A 21,414-nucleotide genomic window follows, 5' to 3' on the forward strand; every position below is an offset into this window, starting at 1 on the left:
TTTTTGACAGTATATTTTATTATATGGTAGGCATATAACAAAAGATTGAGCTATAACATTTCCGGAAAATTATCGGGTGATCCAGTTTGTAAAATGTTCCATGTCGAGCGCTCTATTATCATGTTATTGATTTTTACAGTGGTTTATTTTGAGTAAACTTTAGGAATAGCTTTCAAACAATTGCTAAAATTACCCTTCGATGAATGAAAAATGTTTGCATTTCTTAATTTCGCAGTATACATTTTGTTGATATGTTTTTGTTCTTGTTTTTTATTTATTTTATACAAAATTTTTGAGAAATACCTACCCATCGTTTAATAATTTAAAAATTCGGTGTTGTTTGGGTCGCTATAGTATTATCTTCCATTTGGTAATAACCCGATATCTATATTTCACTTAAAATGCTCAAAACGCTTTTGTAATAATATGATGATATGTGAACAAACACAGTGGTTAGGTTGGGCTAGGTTAGTACCTTATCATAGTTTGAACACTGATAAATGACCTTATTTTCCTAATTAGTGAAATAATTGACAATCTAAGTATTGTCATATTCTTCTTCAGTTATTTATTTTAAAATGTTTTTTCAATTTTAAACAAAAAAATGAACTAAAATTTTTGTGGGCAATTCAAAGCTTAAAATGGGTCTCCTGTAAATTCAACATTTTGCAGTTAATAGTTTATGCCCAAACAACACCGAATTGTGTGACTGGTTTCAACTGTTTCAAGGCTCCTTTTGAAATTATCTGACGAATCGATCGCGTCGTTTCCGTCAAAGAAAATCGCCGCTGATTAGATGTTGAAAATATAGTTTTTCTTAACAATCAATTAAGTTTTTTTTAATATTACAAATACTAATGGTTATGACATCACCGTCGCAACAACCGTGTTCTAAATTCACTTGTATATTATTTGGTATTTTTGAGCAAAGGGGTAGTTATTTTGACAATGTAGGTGAAGGACGGGTTTGATGCTCAGACAGCGAACGAGCTTGAAAATGTCAAAATAGCTCGACGAGATAGCGAAATAGTCTCGCCGAATATCGGTTTTGTAACACAATGCATCTGTCGCCTGAGGACTGTTTGAAATAAGTACCAAATCACACCCAGACTCGGCGTCGCTTTACATAATAATATGCTGGTCACAAAGCCAGATAGAGCTCATCAAGAAGAAGATAATCGAGCTATATAGAATCAAAGGTAGAATAACATAATAATTAAATATTTATAATTCTAGACCTGGACTCACTGACGTCTTGTGAGGACAAGCCGGTTACGTTGCTTAGGGCGGACAATCATAAAGGGTAGTAAATTAAGGAAGGTATGTGAATAATACTACTTTGTATAATGGATTCAGCGGCGGTGACGGCTGCTACTCACTTTCAATTTAAGTGGCTATATAGATCAGATTTTTATTACATTCATCCATTAAAATCAGAAAGTTGGAGCGGAGCTCGGAGCAGGAGGACAGAACAGTGAAGCAGTGAGATTTTACCCGGAGCACCGAAAATTTGTAGCGCTCCACTGCTCCAGTGTTTTTTTATTATTAAATTTTCGTCCTAAAAACCATTAAAAATAGTATATTTGAGACTTTATAACACTGGAATTGATGATAAATTGATCACCGAGTGATAAATAACCTCACTTTTTTGACAGAAGAGGCAGACAATGAAACACGATTTGCTCTCGAAAATTTTGTTTAATAGAATTAATAATGAAAAGAGTGAATAATAAACCTTATTTCAAAACTACTTTTTTTTTTTTTTAATTTGTGTAAGTACATATAACAACTATTAAAACTTTTTATCCGGAGCGGAATAGACTCTGGAGCAGAGCTGGAGCGAGTATTAGGTCCCGGAGCGGAGCAACTCAAAAAAGGGTCCGATCCAACCCTCTGATTAAAATAATACAATTTAATACCTACGGAAAAGAATTTATATAAACATTGAGACAAAAAAAAATGGGGACAGCTATTTGAGACCGCATAGATGCGGCACTGCATGGACTAGTCTTAATCAGCAAATCGGGTCATAATATTCTGTTCCAAAACCGTCTACATTATTTTATTATTCACCATAGTCAGCCAGGGTCGATCCACTGCTGACTGCTGGGTAAGGTCTTCCCCGTACACCCACCGAGCTTGACGCGGTGTACCATTGGCACGCAAGTCAGACGATATACAGTCTTCGGACTTTTTTTTCGCGTGGAGCAACCCAGATCTGCGGACTTTTTAATCCGCAGTCCAGGCTCGTTGGATTTCAAACATGTTTGATATTTTTACTCTCCGAGTTGCCAGACTTCGTCCGTCAATCACTATGCAAATTCGATTTGACATTAATACGCAATAATTCGGATCGAAAATAAATCTGTAATTGTTTTAAATATTTTTATTGATTAATTTGTTAATTTACACATTAGAAAATGAGAGATCTATCAATTATTTTTTTATTTGTATTTATGAAATTCATAAAAGAAAATGTAAAACTTGTGTTGTTTTCACTGCTATATTATTTTATGTAAGCCTACATATAAATAACACAACATTATAGAATTACCGGAAAACATTACGATAATCGCAACTTTTGACTTTTGACAGCTCGACTTTTTTATTCGTTCGTTGATCAGTAGCAGAGCATAGACAAATCGGACGATTTATTGTCCTCGGATTTTTGGCTCGCCAATGAAGCGATGGCATTAAGGAGTCCTTGTGGTCATCGCTCTTTTGGTACCATTGTTACAGCGGTTGTCCACTCGCCGCACAACATGTCTGAACCATTGGACCGATCTTTATCACATCATTTACCTACTCTTATTTGCATCTTTATCCATCGGTGTCTTTTGTGATCTTTCAGAGGTTGGATCATACTATTATGACATCATATTATAAGTATATAAATCTCTCCTCATAACTTCAAAATAAATCTGTCCAAAACCAATGCTTTCATTTCCCCTTTTAATGGTTTAAATGGCTGTCAAACCAACACATAATATCACCTAACAGTCTGACAGAGGCAATTCAATATATAATATATATTTTTACAAAGTCTCGAGATTGCCTTAGTGATAAGGGAAGACATTTTATTGACAGCCGGACGGAGGGAAAAGTTAAAATAAGAACAATGGACGCTTTTCATCGTTAAAAAACAAAAGAAAAATATTAATTCTTTTTTTCCGCAAAATTCGAATCGAAGTAAATTTAAAATATTGGGTGGGTGCTTGTGTACCTAAATACTCTGTAAAAACAAAAAAAATAACGATTTTGTTTAAATTTCATTATCTACTTACGAAATTGGAAATTATTTAATAAAGTCGAACGTCGCCAACCGTTTCAAATCAAGCTTTATATTGAATATTCATAAATCCTGCTTTGCTGAGCTATAATAAGCGACATCCATTAATGTCATTCAAATCGAGTCAGTCAACAATTATGTCAATCTCGGCCGTCAAATCTATTATGTATGGTAATATTTTCCACACAATCAAGCATTGTGTGCATTTTGCATATATGAATAGTAGCTTCAAAAGTAACGATATATGCCTAAAGCGCAAAGTGTTCAACCAATGTGTGCTACCGATGCTTGAGTATGCATGTGAAACCTGATATTATTAAATGGAAGAAGTGTGTGAAAAAAAATTACACCAATATTTATGTCGGTCAAAATCACATAATATACATTTTTTCGTTCGTAAAAAACACAAATGAAAGTGTCAGAAAAATGAAAATGAACATATTATTAGTAATATAAAATAAAATATAAAAATATTTGTCGGAAGTTGGATTCGAACCCACGCCAACAGAACTTCAATTCAAAATTATTGCAGCCTTAGACCACCCGGCCATCGTGCTTGTCGCGATGATTGTAATAAAATAATAATGGCTAATAAAAAAAAAAAAAAAATAATAATGGTAACATTTTCGCGTTACACTCGAATTTGTGCACACAATTTTAATAGCACGGCGAGCGGTAAAACATATAAATATTAAAACATATACATGTTAATATACAATTTATTAAGGTCATTATAAAAATTAAAACAAATGAAGATTAATTATTATTTGAAAAACATTAAAAAAATTGGAATGAAATGAAATATTTTTTGCGGTGGTTTGAATTGTTGCAAGTGTGTCATTTTCTAGAAATTTCCCTCGGTTTCTATATAGCTACAGACGAAACTCTACTAAATTGATAAGTACCAACAATGTAGTTTTAAATATATTACCGTATACTGTATTTTATTTATACTTAGTAGATGTCTGTTGAATAGTAAATGGTGGTCATTTGTTTTAACCGTATTATTAACGACCATCTACAAATCTTCAACCTTTTGTTTAAACGAATTACTCCTAATTCGACAGTCCGGTTTCATGATACATGGTGCTAACACAGCGTTTCTCAAAGTCATGGGTAGCGAAAGTGACGGGTTTATGGTTTATCTTACTGATTGAAGCAGTGACTGATTTTGAGGCCATCTAAGATTAAAAATACATAAATTTCAACTCACAATGTAGATAGTAGATACCTAGTAAAAATAGCAATAGCTATATGTCTTTTCCATATACAATTACTATTAAAGATGACAGCGATGACATAATATCATACAATTGTTGATTTGTCTGATTGATATAGCACATGAGTGCACGTGACGTGATGGTAATGTGTTTCTAGCACAATAATCATAAAAATAAGATGAAGGTTTCAAAGGAGTCTCATTTTCAACAGTTTTTTGATAGTTAATGTATCTTTGAATATATAATATGAAACTTGTCGGAACCATGGTCAAAAATATTATTTATGACGTTACATAAATCTGTGGCGCCGTCAACATTATGCCCTAATCTGGCATGCCACAGGCTTAAATACAGTTACTCCGTTTGATGGTCTGAGCACAGTGGCGCACCCAGGGGGGGCAGGGGGCCTTGCCCCCCCCCAAAATATGAAAATCATCAGAATGATTTTACACATTGAAATCGAAAGCCAATAAACTATACCTTGGGCTTAGACAAACAACACGGCAAAAAATGATTTGTAATTCTCCAGCACCCTTTTAAGTAAAATTTCTTAGATTTTAATTTCTAACACAAAAATTTCGAAACAATGATGTCAGGTTTTTTTAGAAACCCGTTCCCTAATGAAATTCTCTGTGTCCACCCGAATTCTGGAGTGGTATAGGTGATGGCTGGGGAGGGTTGACAGGGCTCTAGCCTGGGGGCCCGGGCTGTGGGGGGCCGGCGTATCGGGTTCACCAGATAAGTGAGATAAACACACATCATAAATTATCTTTAATAGTAAAAAAAGTCGCCTGCGGCGCTATTACACTTCATGACTATGAACATTTTAAATTATATTATTGTCCAATATATTTTCAGATTATTATGTGTCGATACTCGACAGCTCCATTATTAAAGTAGATGTATTGAAAATCGCCAATAATTCACTGTATAAGTACCCTCAATTTGAACTAAAACACAATTTGAAAAACGTTAATGTAGTGTTTCACACTGTCTTTAATCTAAGCGGTGGATAGGGGGCCCGTCAAATACCCTAGCCCAGTGGTCGGCAAACTCATTAGTCAATAGAGCCAAATATCAACAGTACAACGATTGAGATTTCTTTTGAGAGCCAAATTTCTTAAACTGAAATTATATGCGTAGGTCGTAAGTAGGTACACTGCTAATTTACTTAATAAACTTTAGTTAGAGTTTTAAGTCCTAATTAAATTATAGGTAGGTACACTGAATAAAACTAAATATCATACGTAATAATGATCTTATTTATTAATAAAAATTAAATTATAAGTCAGGTATCCATAAAATTGAATCATGACAATGACTGACAAACTCAATATGAATAATGGCCCCTTGCATCTCCTTGTAAAGTTTGGCTAAGTCAGGTTCGTATGTTGTTGATTTAATTTTAAGCACGATTCCAGGTTCTCATCAATAAATTTACTCTTGATTTCCTCTCTTGGAAATCTTTTTACTAACCACAAAACTTGCAATATTAACATTGTTTAAAGATTTTATTCAGTACCTAATTAAATACAGAATTTTATTTTTCTTGACTCTTCTCCTCCGCTGCTTTCTTCCTTGCATCATCAACAGAATATTTAGCGCAAAATTTTTAGTTGTAGTATCTCTCTAAATTTGAATGCGCTAATTTTTCCTGACACATAAATAAAGGTCGGTAAGCCATTTAAGTTTTGAATAAACCTGAAGTCTCGGTCTATTCAACATTACATTTACGGTTATCCTCTTCCATTTTCTTTGCTTCTTATTTGTAGCCATGTCAAATATGGCAGAGAGCATTTGTGGCAGAGCCGCACTCAAGGGGCCAAAGAGCCGCAGTTTGCCGACCACTGCCCTAGCCTGAGGGCCCGTTTCAGGATGTGGGGGCCACGGTGTAGGTACACCGAGTGCAATAGACAAACGACCGATAAACGAGATATTAGGCTGTGTTGTATTGCGTAAGTTGTCTATAATTTAAAAGCAATAATACTTTTTTTGTCTATTTTCAATTAATATGTTGAAACCTCAATATTAAAAAACCAAAAATCTGCGATAAACATTCGGCGAAAAGTACGACTACACCCACTACGGTGGTGGTATAAATCAAAAGAACATTTTTTCGGTGGAATTCGGCATAAATATTGTAGCTCTCTAGACCAGTGTTCCCCAAAATTTCGACATCTGTGTACCCCTTCTATAATTTTCGTAACACTGAGTACTCCTCGTCAAAGAAAAATGCATATAAGTACTTTAATAACAATCAAAATATATTCCTTTTGTAGTACATAAACAAAATAATAAACGAAAAATAAAATTCATTCATAATAAAATATAAATAAAAGTTATATTATAAAAAAATAACATTCATTATAAACCATGAGAAGGATGAAATTATTTATGTTGAAACGACAGATCATCATAATTTGGTTCCCTGGTTATTAATTTTAATCTGAGATGCGGTTCCACACCCAAAGGCTGTTCCTTTTTTTGACTTAATGTCTACAAATGCTGAAAAAGCAACTTCACATAGATATGAAGTTGAAAAAGGCAATGTATTTCAGAAATTTCTCTATTAAAACTGGATACACATGTTGCATTTGCAACCTAAATGATGTTTAAATACACTCCTTATATTTATTTTGCAAGAATCCGTCTGAAGCTAATAATTCCAACAATTGATCTTCTTCCGCATGAGATAAACCTTCTAGCATGGATGTTGTATTAATGCTTGTTGCACCAGGCGTAGCCATAACACGGTGCAGCGCGTACCCCCACCAAACTCTTCCCGTACCCCAGGGGGTATGCGTACCACACTTTGGGAAACACTGCTCTAGACCAAGCGGGTAGCACAGCCGATATTATTTAAGTAATGTTTAAGCATACTAGGTACACATGTCCAGCATGGTCGCTGTTCACTTCCAATCCACCAGTCGCTGATGACACGCTCAACGGTTACCGCCACTATGCCTCCAGAGAAACTGTACAAATATATCACCGTGTATTGTGAAATTATGTAAAAATATTTATATGAAGTAGAAAAAGAGCCTATGGGACTAATTTCCATTCTCCTCCTTCGCCCCCCCCCCAATAATAAATCCTGGGTGCGCCACTGTCTGAGCATGACATGTATATTTGTATATAATATATATAGATATGTAAATATTCAGGACAATTATCGAACGCTCTGGTTCGTAAAATATTCCATTTCAAGTGCTACTTCAGTTAGAGAATATTATGGACACCTCAATTCATCTCCAATTACACTCCACATTACACGAGTATGTACGTGTTAAGTGGCTATTACGAAGCATTCACAGAAGAAAGCCAGGCCCACTTAGGATTGTTGAAAGAAAGGCAAAAAAAGCAGTTCTGTTGGTCACCAAATTAAGTTTTTATAAAAAGTTGATCAGGATTTTTAAAAGATTGAGAAGCGCCGCGTAAACACATTATTTATGTATCATTCGTTAGGTTTTCAATTAGACATCAGCTCTTCGATTCAATTCAATTGAAAGTATGGCCATAAAGCCAAGCTTAAGTCCTTTTAAGGCCTCGACGTCAATGGTGATTGATTCATAAGGTCGGCCGGAAGAGGTCGGATAACATCTCTGTTCGAGGGGGTATAATTTATTCAATTAAAATCCGTTTCTTATTGAAATGCATTTATCAGTAGGATATCAGTACAAAAACGCTATTACTCAATAGTGATCGGTGATTTTAAACAGTTTGGAAGCATTTTCCTACCATTATAAAAAAAAAAACGTTTAAATTTAAGGCTGTACAGTTGTCACAAAGTGATCCAGCGATGCAAACGTATGGCTATATAAATACACGATATTTAAGGATATCTTAAATATAAAATTTAAGATGATTGTAGTTTTCTAATGGACAAATCGTCACCCCAAAAGCAAACACTTGTGAAAAAATAGAATTTTCAGAAAAAACACATTTTTAGTTTATTTAGTGAAAAAAATCGTATGTAGGTTATATCTTAAGGCACCTCAGCTGAGGCATGGTCTAAAAACATCGTGACTAGGCGATGCATGGATTGTGCAAATGACGCGATCCGAACAAAATATAATTTGTCATAAAAATTCAACATGCGTCCTTTTTATGTTATGTTTATTATTATATTCGTAATAATAATAGTATATTCATTGACATGTTTTCTTTTTTAAATACATACGTAAAGTTTTTTAGTCATCTTTACACGTTTTAAGAATATTTTCAACCGACGCCATGACAAAACAAATCGATGTGCGAACACCTCGACTATTGCTCTCCGAATGGCAACGCGGCCAAAATTTCGTTCCACATACAGTTGAAAATTATTTGCTTACACTTGTGTACGCTCTTAATATTTTGAAATAAAATTCACAGCACAGGTGACTTATATTACTCTTGCAATTTATATATTTTTTATTTTTCATATTTCATGAAGATTCTCGTCACAAAGGCCCTTTTTCTGCTACAAAATCTTTTTATTTTGTACAAAAAGGCCTTTACACATTTTAAAATAATTACACATACGACTTTTTTCTTATATTAGTTTTGTAACCACTTCTCATACTGGCAAAATCGTGTACATGACATGTTACGTCATTGCTACGTTTTTATTGTACGTTAATTGAAAATTAGTTTTTTAAAAATACACAAGTGACCTTTATTTTCTTTCGTAAATTGTAATTTCATGGATTTTGCTACATAAATGTCATTTAGCCTATAATGTTAAAAAAAAATACGAATCAAACTACATTCATAACTCGAAACCATCAGAATGTCGCGCAGGTATCCTTTTGCTTTTGGGGTGACGAAATATTATTTGGAAGGGATTCTTTTTGCCTAGTTTAATTATTTAAATACTGTCATGTCTTACGATTACCACATATGGAATGTTTGCAATATTTTGACTATTTATATCAGTGCAGTTTTCTTTGTAAATTGGGGTGAGATTATACCAATACTATTTACATATTTTCTGTAGGTACCTAATTACTGTTTTTATTTGTTTATACGTAATCAGTAAATATGTGAGTGGATTTAACCAACCTTCATACAACCAATCTGGCACGCCGTTGTACACCACACCAGGGACTGCAGTATTCGTGACTCTGTACCCCGTGGACGATCTTGGAGCTGGTCGGAAGTATATGTCGTAGTCTAGGACAGTGACGAGACCGTGGCCTCGCGGCGTCCATCTCGCAAGCGCCAGGTAAGGTGGTCTGTCGTCGTCTGGTAGGGCAGTCAACGGGAAGGTCTCTCTAGAAGAAAAACACATCCACATTTAGTAATACATAGGTACCTACCTATTCTAATCTATTATAGTCAGGGTTGAATAAATCAATCATTATATGCGTTATGCATTTATAAAACAAGTGAAGTTTCGTGGAACAAAGATACATATTGAAACTTGACTTTGTTATGAGTGGATTATATAATATTATTAATCAGGCGGCTCTCGTGGTGCAGTGCGTAAGACTCTTGCCTTCCACCCGAGAGTTCCTGGGTTCGATTCCTGGTCAGGACACACAATATTTATGTGTTTTTCTCAAAGCCTGGGTGTTTGTGATTATTAAAAATTACTAACAACCACCTTGTACGAAAAAACAAGGACATGGTTATTAATAATTCTAAAAAAAAGAATATTATTAATCAACAACAATATTACGTTGCAGCTGGAGTTTCCTCGAATAAGATAAATCGATTACTGAATCAAAACAAATATCAACGTATTTGCACAATCTTGACTGTAAAAAATCAATTAAATAACAAATAAAAAAATTTGACAAGATAACTATAATAAAGTTTAACACCTAATTTAATTTAATGGTGGTTAATTGTTGGGAAAACGTTTTTGACGAGGGGATGTGAGGTTCTGATAGGGCGATTGAACACTGTGTATCCGTTTTTAAAGGCCAGCAAAGCTATTTATTATATTGAACTAGGCGAGCTAGATACTAGACTGAGCTGAACTAATTCGATAACTGAAGTTTAAGTAATCATTGTTATAGTTGAATGCGCGACATTTTCTCTGTGTCCTGCGTGAAAAAGATGCTATGCTTTATGGTGGCGCGTAAGCGATTGAGCGAGAAAGTATACGAATGCATTATATTATTAATGGTTGCCAATTTAACTAACCACTTACATAATGTTGCGGTGTTGCTGTGAAGTATACTAGTTTTTAGTTACTGCATCCCGAATTCTTTCTCTGTTAATTTTTTTTATCGATTATGCCCAATTCTACAGATGCAAAGAGAAATATTGATAGTAATTTATTAAATCCACTGTGGAAAACATACATACTATTAAAATAATACTATTGATCCAACCTTCCTCACATTTTGATTAATTTCTCGTAAATATGGTAATGGTATGCAAACGCCTCTTCATAGTTTTTCATTTTGCCGGGCGTAAAGAAAATTTAGATTAGGATAATGTGAAATATTTACAGTGAACGGGGTGGGATGTTGTCTGGAAAACGCATTATATATACACAAAGCAGGGGTAATAGCTTGCTCTTATATGAAAAAACAACAACAAACTATAATGTAAAATTACAGCCACGCTGTGCAAAGTTATTACTTCGAATGCATATAAGTAATCTGGTACCTATACAGAAACCTTAAAAAGTTTTCCAATCTTTACCAAAACTAATATTAAATAAGATTTCTTACATAATTAATTGGGTTATTAGTTTTTATTCATTGTAATGAGGTTGATGTAACTTTTCAGTGCACAAGCAATGGTGAAGAATTAATTAAAATAACACATTATGGTGACAATACTATGAAAAGTTCGAGTGTGTTTGAGTGTCATATGAGATTAAAACATGTAACGGATGATCCTAGAAGCGAACAACAAAAAAACAACAATGGCGGACGCTAAAATTAAATGATATTATGGTCCGACAGAAGATTAACTTTACTGTGATATTGATAACTGAATAATTGTAGTTTAATGTATAACTGAAGAATCGCAGAATCAGACATCTTTCTCATGTCCGCGAAATTGTAAACGATGCGTCTAGTCACAATTCGCTCGCTATGAGAGATTTTCTAGCCAGAAAAGCGTTTTTTTCCGACCATGTCCACGGGATGTATGGGACCATGTTTGGGACTCCACGGAGTGGATGTTTGTATTAACAGACTTTGTTTTTACGAGAAATGGATGTCAGCCACTTGATCAACCTATTAGGTTCATTCCCTGACTCAAACATAAATTTTATTGAAAAACAATAGATAGGTATGTGTATTTGCCAGACCCAGGATTCGAATCTGGGATACACGACGCTATAGGCCGATGCTTGCGATTACTTAATAATATATTATCATTAGGCCCTTATTCACATGACTTAGCTCTCTGTGATTTCTGGCTTATTCCAAAATTAAAAGTTACGCTGTATAGCTGATGAGTTTCTAATATAATTCTAGCTAAACTAAAACTAAATTCTAATATAAAACTAATACTAAACTAAATTCTAATATTAACTGAATGTGAGACAGAATTCTGATACTCAACAGTATTCGGAAAAAAATAAGTTCCAAACCTGCATCCAGAAATGGGAATGACGTCTATCAAAGGTAGTGTATAGAATAATTATAGATACACAAGAAAGGTAGACCCTTTGAATGATAGTAGCCGCCAGTATATAGTTCCATAGATGTATTTTTAAAGGCGCATTTCGGTACCTAATTAAATTTATGTTGGGCTACTATGTATAGAGATTGCCAAACATATGACATTGGTATGAGCTGAACATGTCACTAGGTGAGTGGAAAACTGCTGCATAAATGTAGTCACCTAGTGAGAAGAGTGGAAGGAGATAGCGTAGGTCTTAATTCAGCTGTAGATCGTCCCGGCTGATGATGACCATGCGTAGTATATCTACTAAAGTATTATAATTTAGCAGTGTTGCTGTCATGCATTAATACATTTACTCTGGTAAGAATGGACATAGTACCTACTATTATGAAACAAAACAATAAATACTACCTATCTTATTGTATTATGTTTTAATGGTCTAAGATTTAGAATCACCCGATCAGACAAGAACAAAGGTAAGAAAACTTTCAACACAATACCAAAGCACCGTCTAAACGGAAGCTTTACTACCTTCTTATCTCCACTGTTACCTTGATAATTTATACCCAAGATTTCCTCCAACTTGCAACGGATGACACTGTTAATTACTACGCTGCCAAGAGATTAGGGCATGGGGATGTAGTTATCAAGATCAGAGATAACGCAAAACTAGCAAAACATGTAAGAAATAGATCCATTAATTATTTGAATGAAGTTATTATGGTGTTTGGCGATTATATTAGTTGTTGGGAAACCGATATAATAATGGTGTATTATTGTAAAGTATGTTATGGATTTATTTGAGTTTAGTTTTAAATCATATCCAAAATACGACAATATATTCATTATAAGAGACCTTACGTTGAAGAAAAACTTCTTTATAGAAGGCCCACTATAGACACCGTGACAAGATACTGCAAACTTCGATGGTAGTGGTAGTTATTGATCGCTCATACTTGAATGCAAAATACGTTTAAGAAGTATTATTTTAATAAGAATATCCAATAATAAGTCCCAATGGTAGAGAAAACTAAATACTTAGAGGTAAAAATAAAAATAATAACTGCACAAAACAAAATGACGATTCAAATCTACTGAACAATCTAAATCAAGAAATATTCACATTTACAGTATGAAAATAAATTGGCCTTTATATCGACCAGGTCAGCTGGTTGACCAGACCTGAGAAATTCTTCCCTTTCCGTTTACATTTTAGGGCATTCCCAGATGATATACTTTACATCCTGTAGTCATTTGTCAATAAAAGGTGGTTATTGCGTGTGCGTGACCTAACGGTTTTTATTAGAAGAATCGTTAGTGTCCGTTTGCGTTGTCTCCGCCGCGCTAACCAGTATTTTAAATTGTTATAGCACGGTTTAACCATGATGCTATAATTGGTCCAAAATTTGTAATAAACGATTTTATATTATTAAAATACTTTATTGGATTTATTTATTAGATAATTTTATAATCAGGTATTTAACATACGTAGCTTAACAGTACGGTTTCTGAAACAACAGTCTATGCAATATTAGCTACATGCGCAATACTGAATAGAAATTTATTGTACTTGCGATCTTCCCATGGACAAGAAGGGAAGAATATCTAGGTCCCCTAAACAACAGATAATTTGCAAAAACATCATAAACTATCGATTTAATGATATGAACTTTTACAACCCTATCTACAACATATAGCTAGTTATTAAAATTACAAAATACATCTAGTCTATAATCAGTACTTAATCTAAAAGGTATTCATTATTTATTTATATGATAACATCCCTTTCTAATAATATTTAACAATATAACATAATAATGTGGGAATTTGGTCAGTCAATATCGAATGGTATTTTATAACAAGACAAGTCGCAAATCAATATTAAAAGTTAATATTTCTTTCAAAATCACTGTGGTAAGTAATATTCCATTCCAGTTGATAGTTAGATAGGGGGATGAGGACATGAAAATACTCCCGTCCCCCCTTATGTGTGTGCCTGTTCCCACATCTAGTCATAATGAATCATGACGTCAGTTTTCTAACGAATAGCTGCCGTCGACGATCTCCACGGTTCTCCAGATAAGACAATGTTTACGCGGCGAAAGTGAACACAAGTAGAAGATTGATTGATTATTTTCAACTCTTACCAAAGTTCAGTTCACATTTTAGACAAGTGACTCCCAACCTTAGACTATAGATACATCTAGACGCCACCCATTGCATTGCTAAACGAAGCTGCGTGCCGTGCGTTTGGTTTGTGGGCGAGCGAACGCATTCGTACACAAATGTTTGAGACCATAGACCATTTCGCTAGTGCTCGCCTAAAGTGCTCGCACTAGACGCTCAGAATTAAAATATAATTTTCTATTTTTTTACGTTATATAGTATTTTTAAGCGGTTTAAAATGCGACCATTGGGTAAAGATAGCCATAATTTAAGTTATTTTAAAGAAGCTTTAGGTCACTTGATGTTAAAATACATAATAATATACAAATAAATTATCACGAACATGTATCAACTTACCTATGAAACGTAATAACATCTTCTTGCTTATCAGTACGGTTACCACATTTTAATACAACACACAGAACCATCTTTTCTACTTAATTAACTAAAAATATTTACCACTGACTTTATGTTTAACACAAAAAATAGCAATTTTAGCAACACGGTTATCGACACTTAGTTAAGCAATAAAGTAAGATTTGTCAGCGACACCGTAGCAAACCATCTCCCACATCTGTAAATCTTTTATCTTACTCTAGCACGTGTCGCAGAGATTATAAGGGTGCCGAATACTTTCTCACTCTCACTTATGTATCGTTTTTGTTCAGGCAGGCCTTGCTCCCAAACTTAGACTATAGATACATCTCCCAACCGAGGCCCGCAAACTCGTTCACGGATTTAATGGAAAATTGACCATCGTGAACGTATTCCGCAAACTCAATTTAACACCAGCATTTTTTATTACGACTTTGATTAGATTGTGGTTACTTCAATATTCATGAATGGATAAAAAAAATCAATTTCTGTAGAATACTCATAAGTAATATTATGTTGAGTAAATCGACTTCGAAGTTAAATGTGACATTTATTAGAATTTTAAACACTCTGTAAATGAGGTCTTGTTCTTCGAAGATTTATTAATACTATTTAGAGAAAAAATCGGTATTTTTAAATGTAAATCTGGTCGCGTGTGCAATAATTAATAGTCTGAGCACGCGTGTTCAAGGTTTCGAGAGAATTCGCAAAAGCTTGCCTAAAAAATATTTTGTTTTTGAAATTAAGTAAATACCTAAATGAAATTATTTTTTAAGGTTTTGACGTAATTTATTTTAAAAATCATGAAGCATTTTGAATTTTAAACTTGGTTATATATTCGTGTGATGGCTGTTATTGAAAAACCATATAAAATAATGTTTATTAAAACAAAATTGTTATAAAATATAAAGGCAAACTTTTGAATCATATCTATTAGGAAAAAAGTTATACCAAATGAGACTCACGTCTTTCACTTTTCGGGTGAGTACTTTCACCTCTAAATAATAATAATGACACAATATTTTTTTGTCAGTGACCACTTAGACAGATATAACGTGAACATTTTTTCTAATAAGTATATTAATCTTTAGCCCTGTTGCTCGTGAGCGTCAGCCAGCTTGGGATTCCCCGAGATTTTACAAAATATTTTAAGGGTTACTCGGACCAAACAAGGTTTGGAATCACTGTTTTTGACGCCCGCATGCTAATGTACCACTTAGTAAATGACTCTGCGGAATTTCGGTTTAGTTAGTGACGTGCCTATATTAATAACGTATTGTTTCTAAATTAATACATCACTTGAAATAGGTACTCTAAAAATGTTTTTTTTTTATAATTCCTAATTATCAAATTCTCTACAAAATATGTGGTAACTTCACTTGATATCACTATACATCATATCGTCTTGGGAAAATTATACGTAATTATGCAGTTTACCGTATCACAGTTCACCGTGAGGGGGAATGGGATGACTGGCCTCCGGACAATTGGACGCCGCACTGTCGTAGACACGTATACAGAACGTAGACGAGGTATTTTAATCAGTTTCTATCTACTACTTAGTAGTTTGAATTCATTTTACTCTTAAAATAATGTATTCTTTATCGCGGATTGAGAATTACCATGCCTAAGGCTTTATATAAAATAAAAAACTCTTTTTTTCGTTGAAACTTAAGCACTATTAAATCATTGTTTACGTCTGCATATTTACATTCTCACCAACTATTAAATCATAATATAATCATTTAAATATAAATAATAATATTGAATATTTAAGTGAAGTACCTAACGTCTATTTATTTTCGAATTCCGTGGCGTCCAGTTGTCCTGTGCCAAATCGTCCTAGACTCCCGTGAGGTGCTGTATCAAATTCATGTCTAAATGAAATATATTAACATCTATCAGCACAAAGTTTAACTACTAAAGAGCTTGGACAATAATTAAGTACTTATAAATATCATTAATCAGGTCATAAAATTTTAAGGGTACTTATGCAAAATTTGTAATACAATATGTGTCTTTTAATAGCCCAAAAATAATCAGAATGACACATTTAAACATTCCGGTTAAATTCATACATAATCACATTTCGCGGTTTTTGTATTGCAATTCTATGTGGTGATAACATTACAAAAGATGCCAACAAGCTGCTAAAAATCAGGAACTGGAAAAGACGTGCGGAGGATCGTTCCTGCTAGAGGACGGTGGTGAAGGAGGCCAGGGCTCGACTTGAGCTGTAGCGCCATCCAAGAAGAAGAATAAGTATTGCAATTCTTGCAGTTTTTGACAGACACGAGTGATAAATAGTATATATTTGTGTATAAATGAACCCGCAAAACAACAAAATTGTAGTTAATGTCATGACTTTTTTTACTCAATGACAGATATGTATTTTCACAAAATTGAAGAATGATAAATACTTATTATTGAAAATATAATATTGTCCGATACACCAAGGACAGCATAAATATAAGATTAAATTCTTATGAGTCCGACCGATAGCTTAACGGATAAAAGCTGCCCCACTTGGTTTACCTGTTTTCCAGAATTTTGTGTTTCAAATTAAATAAGTATAAGGGTTGTTTTTTCTACCGTTAAATCAATTTGAAATTATGGTACCTAGTATGTAGTAGATAAATCCGGTAAGTATTGAATAATTAATTAATTATTAGATGTCGAAGTCGATTTTGAACATCATATTATAATCGCAATGGCTGATGCTTAAAAGATGGTGTGGTTACATGTAAATTGTACGTATGGAGTTCGCCATATTTTTATAGTTTACCGTAAACTACCGTACCAGAAATAAATGCACTTATAGTATTGAGATCAAACTTTTAGTCATTTAATTTTTATAACAGTATTATAATATAAAATAATATAATATACTTAATGAATTATATCTTGTGAAACAAAATAATAAACGGAATAGTTCAAGTATCGAACTACCAGGATCTCATAAGTGGTGAAAGTTAAAACTATTGTTCACTGTTCTCAGTAAAAAACTAATTTCACGTTCAAGTATTGTTATCTTCTCTCATACAGATAACTACGGAGTAGATGGATAGATGCTTATTACTCATAAAAGTAGTAAGTTCACTTGAAAAATGGCTCATAAATTCGTTCGGATTTTCCTCATAAAGTTTTTTCCCTGCTTCCCATCACTTGTTTATGTGCGCCGGATATCAAGAGACTTGAAGTATCAATAACCGAACTGAAGACAGATTTTATTACTCGGTGTATAAGAAAATCATCGGGACGGTAACAGAGTATCAGGGTAGCGTGGTATAAAAAGATATCGTCCACTGATAACTTATAGTAAAAAAACAAAGTAAAACGTTAACACAATTTTACGGGCGATTGACATTTTTTCGTATCGAGTGACTTTGATTTCTTCTAGGTAGGTACATACTAATAGCGTTTTCTTGGTATTCCGATATCTACAACGGAATTTGCTAATACTAATCTGATGTTATTCGCATAGCATACCATAAATAAAAGGATTTCAAGTTATACACATTTATATTTTTATAATAATCGATGTTTTTTAAAATAGGTAGATATAAAAAATATTAAAATTATGAATTAGTCAAAAGTCTCTTAGGCGAAGATTATAAAATTTAATAAACTAAATTTTAACAATAAATATGACCAAAATTATATAATAATAAGATGGGGTCCTGCAACAAATTCACATTTTATTACATTTTTTTAACAATAATAATTGTAAGTTTATCTTTGACTTAAGGCTATACTTCAAGCTGAGGCATGGTCTAAAACTCTAAAACGATCGTGATTACGCGACGCGCAGATTGTGCAAACGACGCGTGACGAACAAAACATAATTTGTCATGAAAATTCAACATGCATCCATTTAATGTTATTTAAGTAATAATATATATATTCATTGACATATTTTGTTTTTCGAGTAAATACGTAACATTTTTTAGTCATCTTTACACGATTTAAGAATTAATTCCTCCGACGCCATCACAAAACAAATTGACGTGCGAACAGGTCGACTATCGCTCTCCGACTGGCAACGCGTGCAAAATTACGTCCCACCTATTGCTGAAAATTATTTGCCGTTTCACTGAAGTATGGTCTTAAAATAAAAAAAATATTTTTCTTTTTAATGTTTTCAGATACATATTTATTATATAACACAGTTGAAATTGTAAATTATCAAAAAAATGTCTCAAATGCTTCGTATTTTTCCGTTAGTTGCCTCTGGTAGGTAAAGACATCGCCTTAAAGCAGGGGGGGGCAAACTTTTTGGATGGAGGGCCAAATTCAAGAATTCAAAATGAGCGGCGGGCCGCAAGTAAAATACCATTTTTAGATTTTTCTTGCATAATCTTTAAGTTGGTCGAATTTGTCTGAATTAAAGGCATTGTAAAATTTGGAGATTTCTTCACGACTTAACACAATTCTCTTAAATCAGTGTCACACTGCAGATCAATTATCTCAAGTTGTAGCTCTGTCGGTACACTATCAATATCTATTGAAAATGGATCGCGTACTATTGCTAAACTTGTCTCAATTTTTCGGAAAATTTTTGTGAAAAATCGTCATTCAGAGCTTTAATAATTTTACCATATTCTTCAAATTTATATTCTGATATATTCAGCAACTTCAAAGTTGGAAAATGGTCCACGTTGTTATTCGATATTTATTTTGTCGAAGGAATAACTTGAGTTTTAATTGAAATCCATTCAAACTTTTTACCATTTCATGGGCATATATTTTTTTCCTTGCAACGCACGATGTTCAACGTAGAAAATAGTGGTTACATAGTGTGAGACGAGACGCAAGCAAGACGAACTGAGATAATACATTTACGAAACAACAAATTCTTAAAATTTTAATCTATTGTCAATATTTTTTAAAAAATTATAAAAAAAGTTATTCGTAATCAGAAGTACAATTAATGATGGCGGGCCGCAAAAAAATACCCGGAGGGCCACACGCGGCCCGCGGGCCGCAATTTGCCCCCCCCCCTGCCTTAAAGGATTATAACGGGCATATAAACATCAAAAGTCCTGTTGAATGAGATAGAAATATGGAAGAGAAAGTACTGGAAGGTTTAATGCCTAGTTATTAATATATTGAGATAACCATGATAACAGTCGTTATCGTATTATCTTTAAGAATAGACCTTGTGAACGGGTTCAAAGCGTCAGATCGACGAATAGTAGGTACCAAATGACACAGTAAAATTCAATTAGTACCTATTCGTTTTTACGTGTCCCGAATTCTCGATTTCCCACTATTTACGTGTAGTTTATGCAGACTAGTTTTATTTTAGTACACTACGTTGGAAATATTCAAAATTCAATTAAAATTACGTTTATTTCAGCACATTCAATTCGATGCATGACATCTTAAAATGAATTCCAGACACGCGTTCTATTGATAGATGTCATAACAGCAGTGGACGAGATCAAGTTTGCGTCATACGCAATGCGATTGTTTCAGTGTATTGTTTTGTTTTATTTACGTTCATTAATGTTCCAGCAAAGGTTAATTCAAAATAAAGGAACATTCTTGAAAAGGGTGTGCAAGAACACGTTGACATAATATACTCAAAATCTCGACTTAAATAATGTGATGTTTATAATATAAAAATCTTTGCAACCATATGGTACATAGGGTCCATTTTAAGGGGGTAGTATGAGTAAGTGAATGAAATAAAACATTTTGATTGACTCTGTCCGTTCGGACTAATAAAATTAAATATATACCAGGCGCACATAAACGCAAAAGAGGTAGATGTTTTCTAAAGCGGAGCATTCCATTTCAAATGTACCGTAACATTTTTACACTTCGGCTGTTCTGAAAAATTCAACCGATTCGTTGGGTTTTACTAGTGGCTGGCTCACTATTGGAAAAAAATGTGGAGACTGTATGACGTATACATATAGCCTCTGTTTGATTAACTCTTTGTGTTTTGAGGTTATTAAGCAAGCTCTGAGGCTTTAGACAAGTAAAAAATAGGTACTTTGTATTTATTTACCTACACATTTAAGTACTGGATGGATGGATGACTTTTAGGCAAAGCTGTTAAAAATACTCTTTTCTATAGAGATAGAGTATACATGTCTGAAATTGAAATAAAAACAGGACCTCTGATTTACTGATTATGTTTGCTACAACTGTATTGCAGGATCATTTGAAGATAACTTCACACTTCTACTATGAAATTCCACTATAATTTCAGATTTCTGTTTTTGGGCTGCCAATAGATGAAAAAATAATGAACTTATTACCAACATTTAAAATTGTTTGATTATAAATCGAACTGCCTTCAAAATTCTAATACAGAATGCGATATACGAAAAGACTCCTTCTATCTAGAATCAAAATTCTTCGCTTTTAGATATTTTTTCCGGATATTTTCCTACTGTACATAATAATTATGTAGTAATTGAATCTTTTTAATAAAGAAGATAATATTTATATAAAAATAAAAATAATCCATAAGAACCTATTAGGAAAATAAAAGAAATTGTAGAAAATAAGCATTTTTGTTTATTTAAAACACAGCAAATTAACAAAGAAGGATAACCATCTACAAGTCTTGTGACAGCCTGTTACTTGTATAAATGGTAATAAAGATTGTCTACGGATAAAAACTTAAATATTATATCATTCAAAATACAGGTGAAAAGACAGCGAGTACCGCATGAAAAGGCACTGAATTTTCTAATAGCTCCCTTAACATTGTCAGTGTTTTAAGTTGACACTTGCGTAAAGCTTGTAGAGATTAGTATCTCATCCGAGTTCACC

At 33.5% G+C, this 21,414-nt stretch overlaps 1 protein-coding gene across 1 annotated transcript in view; it reads right to left on the reverse strand.

Moving 5' to 3' along the window:
- Window positions 1–21,414, reverse strand: part of Dpp10 (Dipeptidyl peptidase 10) — a 137,176-nt gene that overhangs the window by 47,716 nt on the left and 68,046 nt on the right. Inside the window, exon 4 of the mRNA XM_085940098.1 lies at window positions 9,553–9,764. Within this exon, the coding sequence (XP_085796224.1) occupies window positions 9,553–9,764 (212 nt within the window). The remainder of the gene's footprint in view (window positions 1–9,552; window positions 9,765–21,414) is intronic.

The sequence above is a fragment of the Rhyacophila brunnea genome, unplaced genomic scaffold (genome assembly GCF_057557595.1).
Source record: "Rhyacophila brunnea isolate RB1 unplaced genomic scaffold, BYU_Rbru_1.0 scaffold_12, whole genome shotgun sequence".
In the NCBI taxonomy this organism is placed as follows: Eukaryota; Metazoa; Arthropoda; class Insecta; order Trichoptera; family Rhyacophilidae; genus Rhyacophila; species Rhyacophila brunnea.